We start from the raw sequence: 22,763 nt of genomic DNA, 5'->3' as shown, positions 1-22,763 counted from the left end.
TTTTCTCATTGTCACTTTTCAAGACACACAATTTTTGTATTTTTTTCATTGATATAGGTGTGATCAAGCATATTTGATGCAGAATGACTGGCAATTTTCAGTGGTGGTGGGGTGTGGTGCTACATAAAGGTTATGTTTTTCTGGTGAGGAGTGTTTGTTTTTTTTACTGTTCCCTGAGCTGTTAAGATGACATGTTAAAGTGGCTTTCTCACAATCACTCATGGCTGAAATTGAAACCTCTTCATTCTCTTCATCAGCCTTGCAGTAAAATAAACATTGTAGTTTTATTCTGCCGGACATTATGATTGTGGCATTGCCATATATCTGTTTTTTTGTAGTAACTATTGTAAAGTTTGTTTAAAGATTTTTCAATAAGTTTTGTTTTTTTGTTTTTTTTGATAAACTTTTTTTGCCCCCCTTAGGACACTTGTACAGTGATTATGTGACTGATTTGATAAAGCATTGAAATATATAGTATTGAAATGGGAAACTGACTGACAAACTATAGGGTATGCCTAATTGTAGATTTGGTTAGGACCCTGGCTCCCATAGTAAAGCATTGGACTACCATGATCAAAGGGTAAGGGCTGACAGAAGAAGCCTATACCCACCGTTTCATTTAAACTGTGCAAGCTAGAAAATATAGAGTGAAAAATTCTAAACTCCACAGTCGGGGCTGTTGATAGGATTACTACAATCTTTAAAATGTTGTTTGAACGCCTTCTTTTCCAGAGCACCCAATTTAGAGAAAACAGTATCCTTCCTAGTTCCCTCAGGGCCATAGTTGTAACTGACTGTGGAATGTAAAGCCCCCAAGACACTATCTAGGATGAAATAGCTAGCGGCCAAATAATGGACAAAAAACAATGTTCGGCCGACATCCATCTAGGGCCTAGATGGATGTCAGCAAAACATTGGATTGGTCAGTTGTTAGACCTCTAGCCGTTTCAGCTAGTTCTCCCATACACAGGAGCACTCGCACACCTGAGCTCTTTATGAAAGAGCCACAGCCAGACATGGTGGCTTATCTCCAAGAAAACAAAAGGATTGGCATCAACCATACTGAATCCTCCTCCGTTAATCAGTTGTCCAAGGCCCCGATACACATTAGCCCCTACACGCATATGGACATAACTGTAAAACTGGACTGGGATGACTATATTTGAAGAAGCCCATGGTCTGTATTAAAGGTGGTGGGATTGTTGTCTATATTACATGATCAAGTCTATGTTAAGAAGGGTCAGTTGTCAATTTATGGGGGTCTAGTTTGGGATCTGATCTGTATTAGTTTAGGGGGCTCCAAGAGTTACTATTAAAATAGGGGATCTAGTCTATGGTCTGAAGAATTAGTAGGGTAGAAAGGCAAAATGAGCAATTGTAATTACACAGTACCCGATAATATGATGACTACAATATATTAACAAGATGAAAACTTTGATGGGAGGGCTTCTTTAAGTAGCTGTTGTGTGGGGCATCGTTTTCATGTAACAGATGCCTTTTTTTAGCTCACAGTAGATAAATGTTTGAAATGATGACAACAGTTTTATGTAATAGGTCGTTTTATTATAAGCCCATCTGATTTCGTGCACAAAACAATTTCATGAGAGACATTAATCATCAGATTTAAACCACTTTGTCAGATACATGGTAATAATGAAACTGATGAGGGACTTATTCATTCTCTCTGCATCATGAGCAAGTGAAATGTTACATGCCAGGTCTTGTGCTTGGTAATTAGGTCAAGGTCGTGATTCATTTTTGAATGTCTGCTCCTCCTTCACATTATTTTTTATAGACACACAATGTCAAAGTCTAATTGGGACACTCAGAAAAGGATTTTTTGGGTTAATAATGTAACCTTTTGAGATGGAAATTGCTCGGCGGCCTAATTCTATAAGCAACGGCGATTGCTATTTTTACTATAGTATTTTGTATTGAGTCTTCGACTTAATTGAAACATAGGAAGCAAAATAGCCTTCTTTGTCCTCTCTATGGCGCTATTTCTGGCTGCAGAATGAGAACCTGACAGTGTGCAAAAGTGGAAAAACCCTTAAATACTTATCTCCAAAAGTAGGGGTGATGCTCAAAATTCAGCGTTTGACTAATGGTATGGAATTTCACATGCTTGCAAAGTTTAGTTTACCTGAATGGCACTATTTTGCAGTCTGTGATCCTTATGTTATTGTGAGGAAAAAATGCTTAAAAAAATAATTTACACAGCAAAGAGGATTTGACGTTTAAATGAATAAGAAGAGTATTCAAAGCATTTTGAAGTGTTCTGTAACCCCTCTCATTCAAATTACCTAGTCTTACATCAGATGTAGTATTCCTATCTTTGAAGCAGCATCAGGAGCTGAGCCTGCATTGTTGCCACCAGATGATTGCGGTGTTATTCAACCATTATCAGCCTAGTGTGATCAAAACCAGATTACGATATTTACATTTATTCCCCTGGTACAGATTGGACTTCACAATTCTAGTTATATGCTTACTTACAAATTTGTCATACAGGTATGGGTATAGTCTCTTTGTCAAATGGTTCAAAAATTTGATTTTAGGTTTCCTGTTAAAGGACTTGTCTGATGTGTTTACCGCTGAATACCTTTGTCTCAAACCAAAACTGAAGTCAGGCCTTACTGCAGAACAGTAATTCTTTTATTTGCTGATTCTGTAGAAAGTCCAAGTGAAGCACATATAGGTCATACATGGGCTCGCAGCATACAGGGGCTCAATCCATTTTTGCATCTGTGCCTTTTTTAGTGTTTTGCGTCTTTTTTTTTGTTTTTGTTTTTTTTTTGTTTTATATATCCCTTATTCATTTTTCCACTTTTGCCTCTTTTGAAGTCTATTTTATGTGTTCCCATGGGGTTTCTTTTTAGTTCGCCATTTTGGGCAGTTTTAAGTGTTTCCAGATGTTTTCTGGGAAAAGTTGCAAAATTTGTCGCAAAGGTATTCAAATTTTTATGTTTTCCTGGTATATTGGGGCAATTTTGCAATATGTGTGGCTTTGTGAGCTAAAAAGATGCATACAAAAGTTAACAATGAAAATAAAGATCATTTTTGACTTTGCAGAACATTCATGCACCGTCTGCGCCATTTTGATGAATTTGACACACAAAACAGCAATGAATACTACACGATGAAAAAGTAAAAAAATCACAAATTAAGAATCAGGGCCTATAGATCAGGTTTTTAGAGCTCAATGGATCACTTCCATTTTCTATTTTTGGTTTGGGTTACTCATTGACATTTTTTCGCCGTAGCCTTCAATTTTGGGCAGATAGTTCAAAAATGTTGCGCAAAATAAAAATATGCTCTTTAGTTTTCTATGACATGCAATGTTTTGCACATAACGTAGAATGTTGAACTTAAAATGCCATAAAATACTTGTCAAAATAGCTAGCACACCAGGGGGGCATGGGAATACATTTGCAACAAATTTTTGTAACTTTTTAAAAAGTCACAAACGGTGAATCAGGCAAAAGCATCTGGAAACCTTAAACTCGGCCTATAATGGTGAACACGGAAAATCAACAACAAAAAAATCATTAAAAAGGAGCAATTTAAAAGCAGGATAAAGCGATAATAAAAAAAAAACAGGTGAAAAACACCAAAAACAAGCACAAATGTAATAAGGAAATGGGGCCCTTGGTTTATAATAAGATTGATGTAACACATTTCATCGCACTGACTGTTTCTTGACTTTTCCAGACACAGAACATATTATAGCATTTAATATGATCCTTTATTGGTTGGCTCTTTTTAGTATACTTGTTGTTTTAACCATTTTTATGTTTACAATTTCTGAATTATCACCTCGCGACTATTCATGGACATTTGTGTGCATTTAATAGTGTGGTTTGTGGCCTCTGTTAAATGTGTCTTGTCCCAGTCTTAATATATTCTGATTGGCTTGTTTTTATGGTATTCTGCTGAGGTAGGAGGTCAAAGTGGACGGATGCTGGTGAATGCCCCATGGCAGCGGCTACCTCAGTTCATTCATCAAGTACAAGCTATAACTTGGAAGCATTTTTTAGGTAAGAAATTTGTTTCCCATTATGGAAATGCACTTCTTACGCTAGGAAAATAGGAGAAGATGTGACTACAAGGTTTGTCACATGTTTTATTGTAGTTTAACGTGAACTACAGCATTTATTTGGTGTTTTTGTTTTGTTTTTTTCTTCGTGTAAGTTAAAGAATCCCTCTTATTATTATTTATTTTTTTTTTTTTAAATTAAACCTGTGTGTATGCGTATGTAATATAGAGGGTGTTAATATACTCACCAGCTGCCACCTTCTCCGTGATCCGCCACCGTTCCACTCTTCTCAGTGATGGTACCACCCTTCAGAACCTCACTTTATGCTCTGTGTGACCCAGAAGAGGCTTTTACACTGTAAATCTATGGCGCGTCAGAACAAAGATCCATAGGCTTACATTGCAAAATAGACTTCTGGCTTTCACACAGTGCTCAGTGTGATCTGGAGAGTCTGAAGAGCGGTGACATCACTGAGAAGAGGAGAAGAACAATGCTTGATACTAGAGAAGGTGAGTATATTAAGACACTGACACCACACCATATACCGTACACAGATTTAGCAGAAGGAAAAAAAAAAAAAAACTTCATGAGAGTGCTGCTGTAAAAATTTTGTGCTGGATAACTTCTAATGAAGGTTATTCCTCCTAGTATCTTCCAGCTTTCAGTCATAGAGGTGCGACTTCAGTCACCGCTCAGTACATAAGTAGCGGTGGCTGTAAACACACTGTAAGGGCATAGACACACTGCCGAATTTCTCATGCGAGAATCGCATCGTAAAACTCGCACTGGCTGTTGGCTCTCCTGACCCGAGCTTGACACCTGCATAGTAATCCATCACGCTGTCGTGCTCAGGTCAGGAGAGGCGCCGGCCAGTCTGTGCAGTGCGATGTGATTATCGCACGAGAAATACGGCAGTGTGACTCCAGCCTATCGCTGACTGACAGCCGGCCCTGTACTGATGCATTTCTGAGCTGGCTGTCAGTCGGTGCCAGGGCCATGGTTACAGCTTACCCTTACCATGTACTGAGCGGTGACTGAAGCTGCACCTCTGACTGAAAGCCCTAGCATTCTGGGAGGATAGTTCATTTCCTTCCAACAGCCAAGCTTTTAATGTAAGCAGCCAGGCAGCTTTGGAACGCTGCCAACTTACCCAGTGTCTGAAGGTTAACAGCATTTTGGGGCACGATAGGCTCCCTTTGTTGAAATTGTCTAAAAGATAAACGGTCTTCTCCTAGCAACCAATCACAGTGCAGCTTTCATTTTATAATCTAATTTTGAAAAATAAAGCTGCTGCCATAATTGGTTGCTTTTGGTGGCAACATTTTATTGTAGACATTTTCACAAATCTGCTCTATTATGTTTTTGTTTGCAGCGATTTAGTGGTATTTTTAAGAGTGATTTATTTATTTATTTTTTTTACATATGGAATTTTTTCAATGGGAATATCAGCAGGAAAAATGCGTGTCCAAAATGAAGCAAAAAAACTTTGTCACCAAAGAACACCCTTAAAAACATGATAAATTAGCATGTTATAATAAAAATACTGCTGCCATTTTAAAATGTTATTTTTTAGCCATTTTAAAATTGCCATTGACTCCGCTGATCAGTATTATAGCAATCCATTTCAATCTTTTCTTCATCCAGTCCCTCCAAAAGATTTACAGATCACAGCACAGTTTAGCTGTCGGGTATGTCTGTGAAATCTACTTAGATTCCTCTGTATTTTCTGATGTAAAGCAAAATTGTTCAAAAGTGAAAATTCAAATATCTGAACACAATTTTATTTTCATTTATTTTAATTAAAGGGGTTTTCCCCACAAACAAGAGCTTATTTTTTATTTTAATCAATAGATCTTGGAATAATAATAATAAGTTCTACAATTAAATGTATTGCAATAAAATGTTCCTGTGCTGAGATAATCTTATAAATGTGCCTCTGCTGTGTACTGTGTAATGGCCGTGTCTGACCATACAGGAACATGGTCTGAACATACCACAGCTCCTGGGCCGGGGAGGAAGCAAAAGAATATACAGACAGAACAGCATGGAATCACAAATGATTCTTTTTGTGAGGTAATACATTTCCCTGCCTGTTTTTAACCAACGTTTTACTTCTAAGGCCGGCGTCACACATAACGTATAAAAAAAAATTGGTCTGTTTTTTCATGGCCGAGAATCGCAAAAATGTTCCCTGAACAGTGATCCGTGTGCAATGCGAGGATGCGATTTTCTCACATATAAGCATCCGTGTGACATCGGTAAGGCGAGATTTTCTCACAGCCTTGCACAATGGACATAATATGGATCCAGTCCCTGAAAAGCATGAATAAATAATGTGGAAGCCTATTATTGGCTCCACAAGCTCTGTCCTCCAAGCAAAAAAAAATTGTGTGGGCTCCAGCGCAATTTTCGCCAGAGAGGGAAAGCCGACGGCTGGAGCCGATATTTCTAGCCTGGGAAAGGATTAATATCCATGGATCAACCCAGGCTATGAATATCAGTCTGAAGCTGTATATTTATGTATATTTAGCCTTTACTGGCTATTAAAATAGGGGAGCCCCAAAAAAATGACCTAGTTAATAGCCAGAAAGGCTAAGCAGACAGCTGCGGGCTGATATTAATAGCCTAGGAAGGGGCCATGGATATTGCCCCCGGCTAAAAACACCAGCACCCAGCCGCCCCAGAAAAGGCACATCTGTAAGATGTGCCAAGTCTGGCACTTAGCTTCTATCTTCCCACTGCTTTGTAGCAGTGGCATATGGGGTAATAAGGGGTTAATGTCACCTTTGTATTGTAAGGTGACATTAAGCCCCGTTAATAATGGAGAGGTGTCAATAAGACACCTCTCCATTATTAATCCAATAGTATGAAAGGGTTAAAAAAGCACACACACACATTAAGAATAAAGTCTTTTAATGAAATAATTAAACACACAGGTTTTCCATCTTTATTACATTCCCAATCTAAGCGAAGCCCTCGTTCTCCTGTAAAAAAATTTAAAAAAAAAAAAAGTAACAATATACCATACCTGTCCGCCATACAGTCAAGTCCCACGCTGCAATCCAAATCAAGGGGTTAAATAGTTTACAACCGGGAGCGGTGCTAATGCGATCGACCTGGCTATAACCCACTGTGGAATGACTGAGAAGCTGCCTGCGCAGCCTCCCAGCCTGACCGGAGATGATCTCTGTAGCGTGGGAAAGTTTCTGATCATTTTCCGACGCTGCCGAGTTCACCGCGGATCAGGCGGGAAGTCTGCGCAGCCTCAGTGACCATACTATGTGTATACATATATTCTTTCTATTCTATTGTAAGCTGTCAGTGTGATTTTACTGTACACCGCACTAAATTGCCGGCTTTTCTAAGTACACCGGTGTGTATTTCTCGCAAGTCACATGCATGGTCCGTGTGTAATCCGTTTTTTTTCTCGCACCCATAGACTTGCATTGGTGAGTCTCGGCCGTAATACGGCGCAAATCGCAGCACACCGCAATTTCTCTCGCATGTATAATTCAGGCGAGAAAAAACGGATGATGGAAGCTGCCCCACAGATTAACATTGGTCCGAGTGCTATGCGATTTTTTTTTTTTTTTTTTTTTTTTTCTTCGCATAGCACTCATCCGTATTTCTCTAGTGTGACGCTGGCCTAAGGCCTCTTTCACACATCAGTATTTTTGATCAGTATTGCATCAGTATTTGTATGCCAGAACCAGGAATGTCTCCAAAATAAGGAACAGGAGTCAGTCTTTCAATTATATTTTTTACTTGGTAAGTTCCATTCCTGGCTTTGGCATACAAACACTGATGCAAAATACTGACCAAATACTGACGTGTGAATGAGCCTTAAGGAAGAGTCACTTGTAATCATGTAAGGTAAAGTCTGTGTACTCTCTCTTGCTTCCCCCCTGCCGAGGAGCTGTGTTATGACCATGTCCCTGTACAGTCAGACACGGCCATTACACAGTACACAGCAGGGGCACATTTATAAGATTATCTCAGCACAGGAACATTTTATTTAATGACATCCAATGGTAGAACTTATTATTATTCCAAGAGCTACTGATTAAAATTAACTTTTGTTTGTGGGAAAACCCCTTTAAGTCTAAATTGATTTAAACAGAATGTTTCGTGAAAATGGGTACAAAGTGACATATAATACATTTTTAATAGTGAATATAGGGAATTTATAGAAATTGTATATATTCGACCAGGCGATTTTTTTTTTTTTTTTTTTTTTTTTTTTTTTTTTTTTTTTTTTTTTTTTTTTTTTTTTTCCCCCTCCCCTTTTTCCCAAAACTTTAACTTTTTATTTTTCTGTCACATTTTGCAAGATGAGTTGTAGTTCTGACTGACACCACTCATTCTCATTTTACAATTGAATGTACTGGAAACCATGAAAAAAATTGCTGTGAAATTGCAAAAAAAAAAATGCAATCCCTCAATTGTTTTTTGGGTCTTATTTTTACGACATTCGTTTTGCTGTAAAAGTGACCTGACAATATGATTGTCAAGGTCAGTCCGATTTTGCTGATACCAAACTTGCATACTTTTTTTAAGTGGTGAAAAAAATGTGTAAATTTGTAAAAGAAAGAAGAAAAAAAAAAAAAAGATGCTTGTGTCGCCATATTCCGATGCCCTAAAAGTTTTCATTTGGATAGAGCGGTGTTGGCGCTTGTTTTTTTGCAAGGCGAACAGACAGTTTTATTCCCACTATTTTGGGGTTAACACAACATTTTAATCACTTCACATTGAATTTTTTAGCAGAGTTGTGGCAACCGATCTGGTTTATTGATTTTATATGAGATCTCAGACATTTATTGAAGCAACGATGTCAAATATGATGTTTTTTTTTCTTTTACATTTTCACTGGGGGAGACGAGGGGTGATTAAAATTTAATTTTTTTTTTTTTTTTACTTTTTTCCCATTTTATTCTTAATTGTAGTCCCCTTAGGGAACTTAAACCTTCAATTGTTTGACACCTGAGCCTGCATCATACATGGCGACCTGGCATAGGACATACTAGTACGTCCAATGTTAGGATGGGGCCGTTGCCATCCTGGCATGTTATAACCTATTCACAAGATAGGTAATGACTTCCCCTCTGACCTCTGGGATCAGAAGCTATCTCAAGGAAACGGGACTGGTCTATTAGCATGGAGTGGTGGACGCTGCATCTCCATGTATTGTTTATAGGCCTGATGGAATAGGTAAGAGCTGTACTGGTCTATGTGATAACTTGCCCAGCTAAGAATACCCCTGTAATATAAAGATACTCAGAATAGCCATATAAATGAAACAACATAGGTTCAATGAAAGCTGGTGACCTCAATTCAGAGGAGACTGGTAACTATTTCCCAGATTGTATGGGAGAAAGGTGCATTTAGACTGTACAAATCTGACCAAGACCGGACCGCACTGTACGGACTGGCTGACGGGCTTTCCGACCTGAGCATGAGACTAGGCTGGCGTGCTACCCAAGTAGGTAGATCATGTTATACAGTTGTAGAAAGAAGAATGACGGCTACAGTGGCGCCACTTTTAATGTAAGTAGTCTGTAGTCAGGAATAGAGAATAGGCATGCAACTGGTGTCCAGGTGGCAGGGGGTAGGTAGATACTCATTGTCCTATTGTTCATGGGTGAAGACTAGAAAGGTTGGGGAGTAGTGTGCAGTTGGGCATGGTAGATAGCTCGGTACCTGCAGTCCATTACTGACAGCCATGTAAAAACAAAATAGGAGCTACCATAAGGTCTATCTCCTCCATAGTGTTACGCACACATGCTTGTATTCATGGTATGGATTACTGAAAGTCAGCTTGATTTTTTTTCATTAGTGATAACAGTAATATTGGCTGATGTACTGTAGAATGTGTCATCATATGAGTTCTTTACAGTTTTGTTCATGTTTTTACTTTTATCACTTTTTTATTTCTCTCCAGAATGAAACGAGGTAGACTGACTGTAACTATTGACAGCCAAGTTGTTGAAGGACCAAAACGGTTAAAAAAGCAAAAAACGGACTCTGTGTCACCTCCACTCCAGAAGTCTCAAATGCAGTCCTGCATGCTGGACTGGGGAAGTCTGCCGCACCACGTAGTCTTACACATCTTTCAGTACCTCACACTTGTTGACAGGGCGCGTGCATCATCTGTTTGCCGACGTTGGAATGAAGTTTTCCATATCCCTGAGTTATGGAGAAAGTTTGAGTTTGAACTTAACCAGCCGGCTACATCATACCTAAAATCTACTCACCCTGACCTCATCCAGCAAATTATTAAAAAACATGCTGACCATCTTCAGTATGTTAGTTTCAAGGTATTGTTCATAACACTAATTACCCTTTAAAGAGAATCTGTCACCAAGTTTTTACCACCTAATCTGAGAGCAGCATAATGTAAGGGCAGAGACTGTGACTACAATTATGTGTCTGCTACTAGTCTGCTTGCTGTAACTTTGATAAAAGTTTTATTAGCAGGAGATTATCACTAGAGGACTAGTAAACCTGCTGCTATGTAGTCCTCCATATTTATAAGCTCTGTATAAACCTGCCCCGACCACTGATTAGCAGTACAGTGTTCCCAGAGAGATGTCAATGAAGTGGTGTGGACGGAGTTATACAGAGCTCAGCATTCAGAGCACTGCGCAATCTGCAGCGGATAAAACAGGGATTTTATTGAAACACAGGCAAGCAGCCAAATAACTGATACATCCTTGGAATTAGGGTTTCCGACCCTACATCATGCTGCGCTCAGATGCCTTAGCAAAAACGTAGTCACAGATTCCCTTTAAGAGCTGGGCCTTTGGTAGGGCACTATAAACCTGGCGAAAAATTACCTTTAGAGGGATTGACCACCCTCATAGTTTGCTTTTAATAGCTAAATAGATCCGACATTCTGTGCAGATGCATTTCTTACTATATCTTAATAATTACTGATGTTCCATATTTCTGATGCAGATCTGTAAATTCGCTACACAGAGTTAAATAGTAAAATTCTGCATATCTTTTTTTTTTTTTTTATATATATATATATATATATATATATATATATGAAGCCCATTAAAGGGAACCTGTCACCAGAAAAAAAAGCTATAAACCTGCAGATATGGTGTTAATATGTTTACTAACCTGCTTGACACCTGCACACAGCTGAATGCTTTGAGGAGAAAATGAACTTTATTCCTCCCGACAGTGATTGGGTTTCAGTCACGGGGATGCGGGTTCAGTCACTGCTCTGAGTATAGAGAGCGGCCACTGTAACCGCACCCCCGGCTCTGACTGACTCTCTGCATTTGGGCCAACTGTGAGTCAGAGCCGGGGGCGCAGTTATAGCCGTCACTCTGTATAGTCAGTGCGATCACAACCCCTGCCGCCATGACAAACCCAAAAGGAATAAAGTTCATTTTCTCCCTGCGGCATTCGGCTAAGTGTAGGCGCAGGGCAGGATAACGCTATTAACCTGCAGATTAACCCCATATCTGCAGTTTAATAGCGATTTTTTTTTTCTGGTGACAGGTTCTCTTTAATAAAGCAGTATGCACTAAACTGTAAAGCTCCCTCAAATGTTGGCTGCAGGCAACTGGCATTTCTGTATTTAACTCATATCCTAGTCTTAAAGGGAACCTGTCATCACATCAGATGTCCTAGATCTAAACCCACAGCCTCTGTATTACACCATCTACTGCTGGCTGCAGAAGATATTGAGGACATGAGTTTGTGGCACTTACCATTATATAGGAATGACAGGTTCTCCTCCTGCTCTTGTTACTGCAGCTTTCCTCGCAGACTGCACAGTTCTCCACTTCATACAAAGGCTGCTGGTGGAGGAGCGTGTGACCAGACCTGTCCACCAGCCTCCTCCAATAGAAAAGCAGTTTTCTCATGTGAGGTTTTCAATTGGACAAGACTGAAGACAGCTCTGGTCACACGCTCCTACACCAGCAGCCTTTGTATGAAGTGGAGAACTGTGCGGTCTGTGAGGAAAGCTGCAGGAACAAGAGTAGAAGGAGAACCTGTCCTACCAACTGCATATAATGGTCAGAGTCACAAAATCATGTCCACAATACATATAATAAAGTAAAGATAATGTAGCTGCCCCTAGTGACTTATTCTCCAGCCAGTAATAGATGGTGTAATGCAGCAGCTATAGGAGGCAAACAGTGCAACATTATTAATGAAACCCAATTGTAAAAAGTCTTTTAGCCCTAACTGCATACATTTAAGTAAGAAAGAAAATTGTTTTAATGATCCGATCCTTACAGCTCTTCTGCACTGGCGTACCTGGAGAAATGAACTTTATACATCACTCTTCCTGTAGGATAATCCGCTCCTGGCAGTCTGAAGAATAGGTACAGACTACACTTGGCAGCTGCTCTGAACCCACCCTATCAATCAAAGGCAAAGGGTCTGGGTGATGTTTAAAGTCGGGTTTGTAATTAAGTGACACAGCAGGAGGTGGCAGCAGTTTAGTTCTAGAAAATCTGTTGACAGGTTCCCTTTAAACTGAAGATCACAGGAGTGAAATGCACCAAATTTACAGCTGAAACCATAAGCTTACATGCACTACATAAAAAGACACACATGCATATTTTTCTCAATATCTGACATGCAATCAGAATAAACCTTTCACATTTTGGTCAATTAGGAGAATGTTTTAAGGCATTTTTATTACCTTACTTTACAGCAAAGTCAAAGTTTACATACATTTCATTAATATTTGGTACCATTGCCCTTAAACTGAATGACTTGGGTCAAATGTTTGGGATATCCTTCCACAAGCTTCTCACAATAGTTGGTCGGAATTTGAGCCCATTCCTCTTGACAAAACTGATGTAACTGATCCAGGTTTGTAGGTCGCTTTGCTCGCACCTGACTTTTCAGCTTTGCTCATACATTTTCAATGAGATTGAGATTAGGGTTTTGTGATGGCCATTCCAGAACATTGACTTTATTATCCTTAATCCACTTTTTTTGGCAGTATGCTTCTGGTCATTGTCCATTTGGAAGACCCATTTCCACCCAAGCTTTAACTTCCTGGCTGATGTCTTGAGATTTTACTTCAGTATTGCCACATCATCTTCTTTTCTCATGATGCCATCTATTTTGTGAGGTAAAACAGTCCCTCCTGCAGCAAAACAACCCCACAACATGATGCTGCCCACCCCCATGTTTCACAGTTGGGATGGTATTCTTAGGCTTCCAAGCGTCTCCCTTTTTCCTCCAAACGTAACAATGGTCATTATTCCCAAAAAGTTCCATTTTAGTTTCATCAGACCACAGGACATGTCTCCAGAAAATAAGGTCTTTGTTCCTGTGTGCATTTGCAAACATTAATCTGGCCTTTTTATGTTTCTTTTGGAGTAATGGCTTCTTCCTGGCAGAGTGGACTTTCAGCCTATGTTGATATAGTACTCCTTTCACTGTGGATATTGACACACTTACCAGCTTCCGCCATTATCTTCACAAGGTCTTTTGCATTTGTCCTTGAGTTGATAGGCAAATGTTGGACCAAAGCATCTTCATCTCTGGGACACAGAACCTGTCTCCTTCCTCAGCGGTATGATGGCTGGACATTCCTATCTTGCTTGTCCTTGCGAATAATTGTTTGTGCAGATAAACGAGGCACCTTCATGGAAATTGCTGATTTTGTGACGCAACAGCGATCTTGCCTGTGTGAAACACATCAGCGACCGCCCCCCCCCCCGCCGGGTATCGCTGATCGTGCAGCATTGTCCTGAGCCATTTTTTGATCGTTGGTCTCCCGCTGGCCACGCGCACCGCTGCGTGTGGCAGCGGGAGACCAACGATCAGCGAGCTCCCAGTGCTGTAAGCAGACGCTGGGAGCTGGTATCTAAGGTAAATATCGGTTAACTAAGCATGCGCGTCACTTAGTTACCCGCTGTGTACCTTAGATATCTGCGTGCCGGCGCTGGGAGCTGGTATCTAAGGTACACAGCGGGTAACTAAGTGATGCACTCGCTTAGTTACCCAATATTTACCTTAGATACCAGCATCCTAGCTGGTCCTGATCGCTGGTGAAGCTGCTTGTTTGGCAGCTCACCAGCGATCATGTAGCGAGGCACCAGCGATCCTGACAAGGTCGTATCATTGACGGGATCACTGGGGCTTCGTTTAGTGTGACGAGGCCTTTACTCAAGGATGAGCCAGACTTGTGCAAGTCCAGAATCTCTTCCAGATATCTTGGCTGATTTATTTACACTTTTCCATGATGCTACACAAAGAAGCAGTGTGTTTCAGGTGTGCATTAAAATACATCCACAGGTGAGTCTCTAATTAACTCAGATGTTGTAATAAAAATGCCTTAAAACATTCCCTCTCTCTCATTATTTTGGCATTTGGCAAATAATAATGGAAATCTTAATTGACCTAAACCGGGAAAGGTTTATTCTGATTTCATGTCAGATATTGCGAAAAACATGCATATGTCTTTTTATGTAGTGTATGTAAACTTCTGGTTTCAGCTGTAGCAACAGGCGCACACTTTACTCATATTTCCTAGTTATAAGTGAAATCTGACTGTTCCTTTTATTTCTCTTCATTTTTCAGGTGGATAGCTGCACAGAATCGGCAGAAGCAGCCTGTGACATCCTCTCTCAGCTCGTAAACTGTTCCATTAAAACACTTGGCTTAATATCAACGGCAAAGCCCAGTTTCATGAATGTTTCCAAGGTAAAAATAACAGGATTAACAATGGATTTTCAATGTGCAGATTTGCTTTAAGTGCGAAGACGAGTTCTGTGTATCCAAGGAGAACAAAAAAGCAGCCTCTGTTACCATGGTAACAACTTTTAGGAAGGACATTTGTGTACAATCATACTTCACAACTTCTGGGGATGAGGAACAAACACACAAGCAAAGCTGCGCACACTATGGCAAGTGGTTACCGTCCCATTGCATTGGGCTATGTGGATCCTAGAACGGGCACCTTTATTAGATAAATGAACATAGTAATAAAGCACCCCGTCAAAAGAGTCAGCCACAGTGCCCCGAAAACCTTTCCATACAAACCATGGAGCTGGCTCTCCTGCACCCCTCTCCCTCTCCACTTCCATACCTTCCCCGTCCTTATAATCAGAGGGTGTCATCCCAGTACAGTGTTTGCAGGCTAGCAATGTCCTCATTGAGCCAGTAAGTAACTTTAGAAATCATCAAATTACAGAGTAATATGTTTCTGCAATAAGTGAGTGTCCGTGGTTTTGACCAACTGACAACAATTCCCCAAATCTCAGAGACCGTTTCCCCCAGAAAGCAGCTGCCATCATATTAGACATGATAGGGTAAGCAACTGTTGGTAAGCGCAATATAAGGCACTGTTCACACTGCTGTCACTGTCAGGGGCTCATTCCTCAGTCTTGGCACTTTTTCTGGAAAGAATAGCACTGCAGGCTGCACTGTTTTGTTTGTTTTTGTTTTTTTTTTTTTGTTTTGGTTTGTTTTTTCCTTCAAAATGACAAGCTCTCATGGAACCAGATGGAGCCTATGATAAGTCAATATTTTCCCTTGGGCATGGTTGTTATCCATCACACAACGGATCTGGCATCAAGATCTTCCCAAAGCTAGTTAGAACATAGCCAAAGAAAGTTCAAGTTTTGGAACATTACAACTAGTGCCAATGGCATTTCGGTTATGTTACCATGAAGAAAGGGGTTGTCTTCAAAAACCCTAAAGGGAATCTTCTTGCTCATTCTACCCCCTAATCCAATTACATGTGTGTAGGTTAGAGGAATACAAGTGAATCCATATATTCACTAAACAAAGGCACTGCTCTGTTACAGAGGAATCGACTTCCGTCCGGCACCTGCCTGCAGAAGGGTTTTTTTTTCTTCACTATGTGCAGGTATTTATGTAAACTAGAGGGAATATTATTACTGAGAGATCAGTGACCTGTCATAAACAATCAGGATGAATATCTAATCATAGCACCACATGAAAACCCTCCACCGGCCGCCTCGGGGCACAAGCATATCATTAACTCAAAACTGCAAGCAAAGATTAAACAACCATCAGCCAAGGTATCATTTTAATCAATATAATGGCGCCAACCTGACACTGTCTGTAGGTTACTGGGCACAATCCTGCTGACAGGATCCCTTTTCTTTGAAACGCCGCTGTATTTCAGATTAAACACTCATTTAAGTCAAAAATATAAAAAAAAATACCTGGCACTCCAAAATGTAGATAATTAGATTTTTATTTTGGCAATCTGACAAAAAATAGTAGTAACATTTTCGTCCGAATGTTTTGGTCTGAAGGTGCAACTCACTACATCTTGCAATCAAGATTGCTTTTCGTCAGCACTGTCTTCATCTTTATGTAGTCATTTTTTACATTTTAAACATTACAAAAAGGAAAATGCAAAAGTTTGGGCACTCTGTATGGTTAGTACCTAGTATCAACCCCTTTTGAAATTATCACCGCTTGTAAGCGCTTTTTGTAGCCAGACAAGAGTCTTTCACTTCTTGTTTGAGGGATTGTCATCCTTTTTCCTTGGAAATTTCTTCCAGCTCTGTGAGATTCCTGAGTAATCTTGCATGCACCTCTACTTTGAGGTCTAGTCACTGATTTTCAGTGATGTTAAAATCAGAGGTCTGTAAGGCCTTTTGAGGTAGTCTATTGTGGATTTTGACTCGTGTTTAGGATCATCATCCATTTGTAGCAGCCATCCTCTTTCCATCGTCAGCTTTTTTTTTTACAGATGGTTTTATGTTTTCATCAAGAATTTGTTGAAATTTCATTGAATCCTTTCTTCCCTTTACCCATGAAATGTTCCCAGTGCCATTGTCTGCAACAAAACCCCCAAGCATGATTGATCCAACCGGTAGGCCCTGGGTTCCTCCTAATGCAGGACAATGCCAGACCTCATGTGGCTGGAGTGTGTCAGCACTTTCTGCAAGATGAAGGCATTGAAGCTATGGACTGGACCGCCTGTTCCCCAGACCTGAATCCCAGCACATCTGGGACATCATGCCTCGCTCCATCCACCAACGTCACGTTGCACCACAGACTGTCCAGGAGTTGGCGGATGCTTTAGTCCAGGTCTGGGAGGAGATCCCTCAGGAGACCATCCGCCGCCTTGTAGGGAGGTTGAACTGACGGACAGATCTGCCTGTAGCAAGAGGCAGAGGGATAGCGCATCGTAGTTGTGAAAGCGCTGAGATAAAGAAAAAGGGTGCCGTATTAGTTTGACCATTAGAGGGCAGTGGAGAGTGTAAGAGTGGGACTGCATAACTGCCATTGGTCAAAGAAACTGTCAGGTGATAGTGGGCGGAGCTACCAGGACTGGGAGTATAAAAGGTTGAGGGAAGGTTCTGGAAGGTCCAGTCAGCGACGGGAGCACACTAGTAAGGAGGTTCTACTGTAGAGAAAGATGGTAGAAAGGCTCCAGAGAGGACTGACAGTTGAGGCGGTCACAGGGGGTGGCCCAGAGGACAGTAGCCGCAGACTAAGACGGTCTGGGGGTACCAAACAGATGGCGTACTTGGATTGGTAAAGCGCTGTGGTGGATGGGCCTAGGGCAGCCACAGTGAGAAAAGCAACAAAGGACGCCACAACGATAATAAAGAAGTGAAGGTACCCGGGTCTGTGTAAAAGAGAAGTGTGAAATCCCTGTAGTGAATTGCGGTGGTCTTCAGAAAGGCGGCCAATAAAAACAGACCTGTTGGTTGCACTCTCTCACCTATCCTACATTTGGCGTAGTCGGCAGGATAATTGCCGCAAATACAACACCTTCATCGGCAAGCCTGCCAGCACGTACTAAAGGACCACAAGCTGTACTGGGTGAAGAATTTTATTTATCCTGTGGATTACAATTTGGGACTGTGCTTCGGATTGCTGGCTGTCAATAAATGAAACCGGAGCAGAAAAGTGTTGTGTCAAAATGGCTGTGGCATTTCAGTGTCAGGAAGAGACACGGTAGTTTGCAGCCATACTGGACAATCTAGGACTATGTCGCATCCGCCCCTGGGGGGAGTGGCCTACATCAGAAGACAGCCGCCCTCCCATGCTGGACCTTGGAAAATGGGTGTAGAGGCCGACCAACGCCCCACCCCCGAGCGGGAGTGGCCCAGGTGAAGAGACTGGGTGTAGCTGCTTGGCGCCATTGAGCTTCGGGAACTCGGGCGATATGCAGCGCTGCAGTTGCCGTGGCCTCGGACGCCTGGAGTGGAATTGGCGTCAGGAGGTTGAAACCCGCCGGGAGACCTGCCCCTGGGAGCCATTCTCGATACCCCATACCCTTTTGCAAAAGCCGTTGGAAGAAGCTGCACAAGTTCTTCCCACGGAGCCATCGGGCCTGGAGGCCGGCCCTGCCGGACGGCAGGGTGAAGATCTATGGCTATTGGAGGAGCTGCGGGAAAGCCTGCTGGGAGCTGCAATGCCGGGGAAGGTGAGCGTTCCCCCGGCACAGCCGGCGGCATCGCAAGCAGATCCCGCCCCCATGCCCAGTGCACAAAACAGGCCCCCGGGCCCTGACGCCGGCCTTCTACCTCCCCGGCCGACCTCCCGCTCTTCAGTGACTACGGCCCTGGATGACTTCACGGCTCTTGACAACCATCCCGATTCGCCCCGCCCGGCGGCGCCAGTGCGGAACCAACCTGCGGCTGCACCTGCCGTGATCTGTCTTGCGGCCTGTTCATCGGATCCTGCCATCACTTCGGGCCTGCCGCAGGCCTTGGCCTCAGCTGCGGCCTACTCACCGGAGCCCACGGCTGCCTTGATCCCTGCTGCAGCAGACTCCACAGCCTATCCGATGACACCTGTGGCCGTTTCTGCCCCGTCCGCTACTCCGGTTGCAGCCTGCTCCCCAATGTCTGCAACCGCCTCTGCTCCACTCTCGGTTGCGGCCCACCCACCGAACTCTGCAGCCTATACCGGACCCTCTGCTTGGGTTGCGGAGATCATTGAGAAGAAGGCCAAGGAACGGGAGGTGTGGGCGTTGCTGCATGAGAAGGGGGAGGCCGCCATGTCTACTCGGTCATACGGGCGACTGGTGTATATGATTACCGGCAAAGGCTACGGTTTTATTCGAGACCTCACCACCGGCTATAAAATTTATCTAAACGTGGACTCAATTAAGCACGGCCGGGTTCTGCAGGAGGGAGACCTAGTCTCCTATTACAAAGAATATTGCCCCCGCGGCTACTATGCGGTGGCCATCATCGCCTACCCTGAGGGGTACAAGCCCCCATAAAGAGCCGAGGAGTCCTGGGTCTCGCGCATCAGGGACACTCGAGGCCCAGGGATACTACAAGCATCCCAGAGACCCCACAGCTATGGAGTCTCCTGTTTGGCAAAACATCGGCCGCCAGGAGGTGGCCCGGAGCACCTATTACAATGGACTGCCGGGACTGCAGTGCACCGTTGCACAATGAGGGGACTGTTCTGCGTCCTCATGGGGAAGAATATCCTCCTCCTGGTGCAGCAGGGATGCCTAGAGGGAGTGTTTTTCTTAAAGGAAGGGGGAGCACCCTTGTCCTCATATGGTTAACATTTTTAAGAGTGTATTGTTTTTTGTTAAAGGGAAAAAAAAAAAAGTAAAAGGCTAAAAAAAAAAATGTTTTGATAAAGACGTATTGCAGTAAACGTGGTAAGATGTGTAGTAAATTTAAAATGTTGAAGTGTTATAAAAAAAAAAAAAAAAAATGTGTGTTCAACAGGTCCCGGGTACTTGGAGTATGCCGACCATGACGTATTTAAGTTGGCAGGACGACGAGACAGGTAGAATGTAGACAGACAGTGGTCCACAAGTCAGGCCCCCAGTATCACGTATCCCCAGAAGAATAGAAGGACTCTGACAATGACCTGATAGGTTAGGGCCTTGGTTGTGGCATAGAAAATTAGAAAGGTGGAAGGTACACTCCTGGAGAATAGGACAAGATTGTCGAGGATGACAATGGATAAAGGAAGGTGAGTGTAGGGAGGTTGACCTGATGGACAGATCTGCCTGTAGCGAGAGGCAGAGGGATAGCGCAGCGTAGTTGTGAAAGCGCTGAGATAAAGAAAAAGGGTGCCGTATTAGTTTGACCATTAGAGGGCAGTGGAGAGTGTAAGAGTGGGACTGCATAACTGCCTTTGGTCAAAGAAACTGTCAGGTGATAGTGGGTGGAGCTACCAGGACTGGGAGTATTAAAGGTTGAGGGAAGGTTCTGGAAGGTCCAGTCATCGACGGGAGCACACTAGTAAGGAGGTTCTGCTGTAGAGAAAGACGGTAGAAAGGCTCCAGAGAGGACTGACAGTTGAGGCTGTCACGGAGGGTGGCCCAGAGGACAGTAGTCGCAGACTAAGACAGTCTGGGGGTACCAAACGGATGGCGTACTTGAATTGGTAAAGCGCTGTGGTGGATGGGCCTAGGGCAGCCACAGTGAGAAAAGCCACAAAGGATGCCACGACCATAATAAAGAAGTGAAGGTACCCGGGTCTGTGTACAAGAGAAGTGTGAAATCCCTGTGGTGAATTGCGGTGGTCATCAGAAAGGCGGTCAATAAAAACAGACCTGTTGAATACAACCTCTGTCTCAGTCTCGTGTCTGTCGGCGGCAAGAAGCGGGTCACCCCCCCATCCCTGTTGGTTACACTCTCTCACCTATCCTACAGCCTCATCAGGAGCATGTCCAGCTGGGAGGTCATACAGGCACGTGGAGGCCACACAATACTGAGCATCTTTTCCTTGTCATGAGGCATTTTCCACTGAAGTTGGATCAGCCTGTAATTTGATTTTCCACTTTGATTTTGAGTATCATTCCAAATCCAGACCTTCATGGGCTATACTGTTGTGAGTTCATTTTTCCCTTCACCACTGAGGTCTGATGAACTCCCTCTTCTGGCGAAGGAAGGTAGTGAGGCTGATTACCAAACAGCTGAGCAGGTAGATGATGACTGGGTCACAGGAACTGATGACTGGATATAAGGCAGCCGACGCCCTGCTGCCTTGCCGGTGATTTTCCTGCTGGATTCTTGGAGACCAGTCTGATTTCTGCTTCTCAAAGCTAAGTTTTGCTCTGCCTTTTGTACACTTTAGTTCTGGTTTTGTTTGCCTTGTTTTTTGTAGTTCAGCCATCCCCAGCCGGGGGTGAGCTGAATTCCATTTTTGTCTCTGATCTGTTGATCTCTGGCTCTGTCTTCAGAATATACCTGAGTGCTGATATAGTCTTTTTGAAGCCTAGCGACTTCAGGGCCTGTTTTTCCTATCAGTCTGTTGGTTCATTTTTGGATAGGGTTTTTGCGGATTGCAGACAGCAGCTTTTCTATCCTGTCCTATTTAGTTAGCTTGGGCCCCATCATTTGCTCAAACTATCTTTCTATCTGTGTTAGTGTTTTTTCATCTTGCTTCACTGTCATTATATGTTGGGGGCTGCCTATTGCTTTGGGGTCTGCTCTGGGGCAGTTTAAATTTCCCCTTTCTGTCTTTAGGCTAATTTAGTTCTCCGGCTGTGATCGAGGGGTCTAGGGCACCGTAGGAACCCCCCACGGCTACTGCTAGTTGTTGTGGATAGGTTCAGGGGTCTGCAATCCGATAGCTTCCAACTTCTCTGGTTTTCTGGACTTAGCTATTATTTTTGTTTTTTCCTCCTTCGGTGACTCATCCATAACAGAATCATCGGCCATACCGCAGATCCTAGGGTACTCAATAGCAGGAAAGAATTGTAAAGGAAAAAAAAAAAAAAGGTGTCAGAATTTCTTTGTGTATATTTTTTCCTCTATATCTCTGAGGCCGTAGGGGGAATTTTTTTTTTTTCTCAATGGAGATGAAGCAATTGTCTGATCGTGTGGAGCAGCTCGCTGCGGAAGTGCGGGGAATTTCCGCCTATCTTACTCATTCACATGCTGCTGAACCAAAGATCCCCACTCCTGATGTGTTTTTTGGGGATCGGTCTAAATTTTTGAATTTCAAGAATAATTGTAAATTATTTTTTGCCTTGAAGCCTAACTCGTCGGGGAGCTCCGCGCAGCGGGTTAAAATTGTCATCTCTTTGCTGCGCGGCGATCCCCAGGATTGGGCGTTTTCTTTGAAACCTGATGATCCTATTCTAAATAATGTGGATGCATTTTTTCAAACCTTGGGGTTGTTGCATGATGAACCTAATGCTATTGATTAGGCTGAAAAGGCCCTGTTGGCATTGAGCCAGGGTCGGGATTCTGCAGAGTTGTACTGTCAAAAATTCCGAAAGTGGGCGGTCCTTACTACCTGGAATGATGATGCCTTGGCAGCTCTCTTTCGGAAAGATTTGTCAGAAACCGTAAAAGATACTATGGTGGGATTTCCTGTTCCCTCTGTTCTTGACGATTCTATGTCATTAGCCATTCAGGTTGATCGACGTTTGCGTGAACGCAAGACCGCACGAGAGGTGTTGCCACCTGTTGAACAAATGTCTGAGCCTATGCAATGTGATAGCTTTGTCCAGGGCGCAACGTCAGGAGTTCAGAAGGCATAATAAGCTGTGTTTTTTTTGTGGAGATGCCTCGCATATTATTTCTGTCTGCCCTAAACGAGAGAAACGTTGTGCTCACACGTTTTCTGTGGGTGGTGTTCAACCTAAGTTTCTTCTGGCAATTACTCTGATCTGCTCCCTGTCCACATTTTCCGCCAAGGCTTTTGTGGATTCGGGAGCAGCTCTGAACCTGATGGACTTGGATTTTGCTAAACGTTGTGGATTTCCTATGACGCCTTTGCAATGCCTATCCCTTTGAGGGGTATTGATGCGACTCCTTTGGT

General features: G+C 42.7%; 1 protein-coding gene across 7 annotated transcripts in view; it reads left to right on the top strand.

Moving 5' to 3' along the window:
• LOC141087925 (F-box/LRR-repeat protein 21-like) overlaps positions 1-22,763 on the top strand; it is a 54,072-nt gene that overhangs the window by 23,002 nt on the left and 8,307 nt on the right. For 3 of the 7 annotated variants that reach the window (XM_073573786.1, XM_073573790.1, XM_073573791.1), the window contains 3 exons: positions 3,942-4,037; positions 9,976-10,351; positions 14,601-14,723. In XM_073573786.1, the coding sequence (XP_073429887.1) occupies positions 3,942-4,037; positions 9,976-10,351; positions 14,601-14,723 (595 nt within the window). Of the gene's footprint in view, positions 1-117; positions 144-3,941; positions 4,038-9,975; positions 10,352-14,600; positions 14,724-22,763 lie in introns of those variants that run through there. The other 4 variants (XM_073573788.1, XM_073573792.1, XM_073573793.1 and 1 more) reach the window with 2 other exon arrangements.

The sequence above is a fragment of the Dendrobates tinctorius genome, unplaced genomic scaffold, assembly GCF_039654945.1.
Source record: "Dendrobates tinctorius isolate UK_male_01 unplaced genomic scaffold, ASM3965494v1 ptg000036l, whole genome shotgun sequence".
Lineage (NCBI taxonomy): Eukaryota > Metazoa > Chordata > Amphibia > Anura > Dendrobatidae > Dendrobates > Dendrobates tinctorius.
Note: the sequence above shows the minus strand (reverse complement) of the source record. Positions and strands in the feature narration are given on the sequence as shown.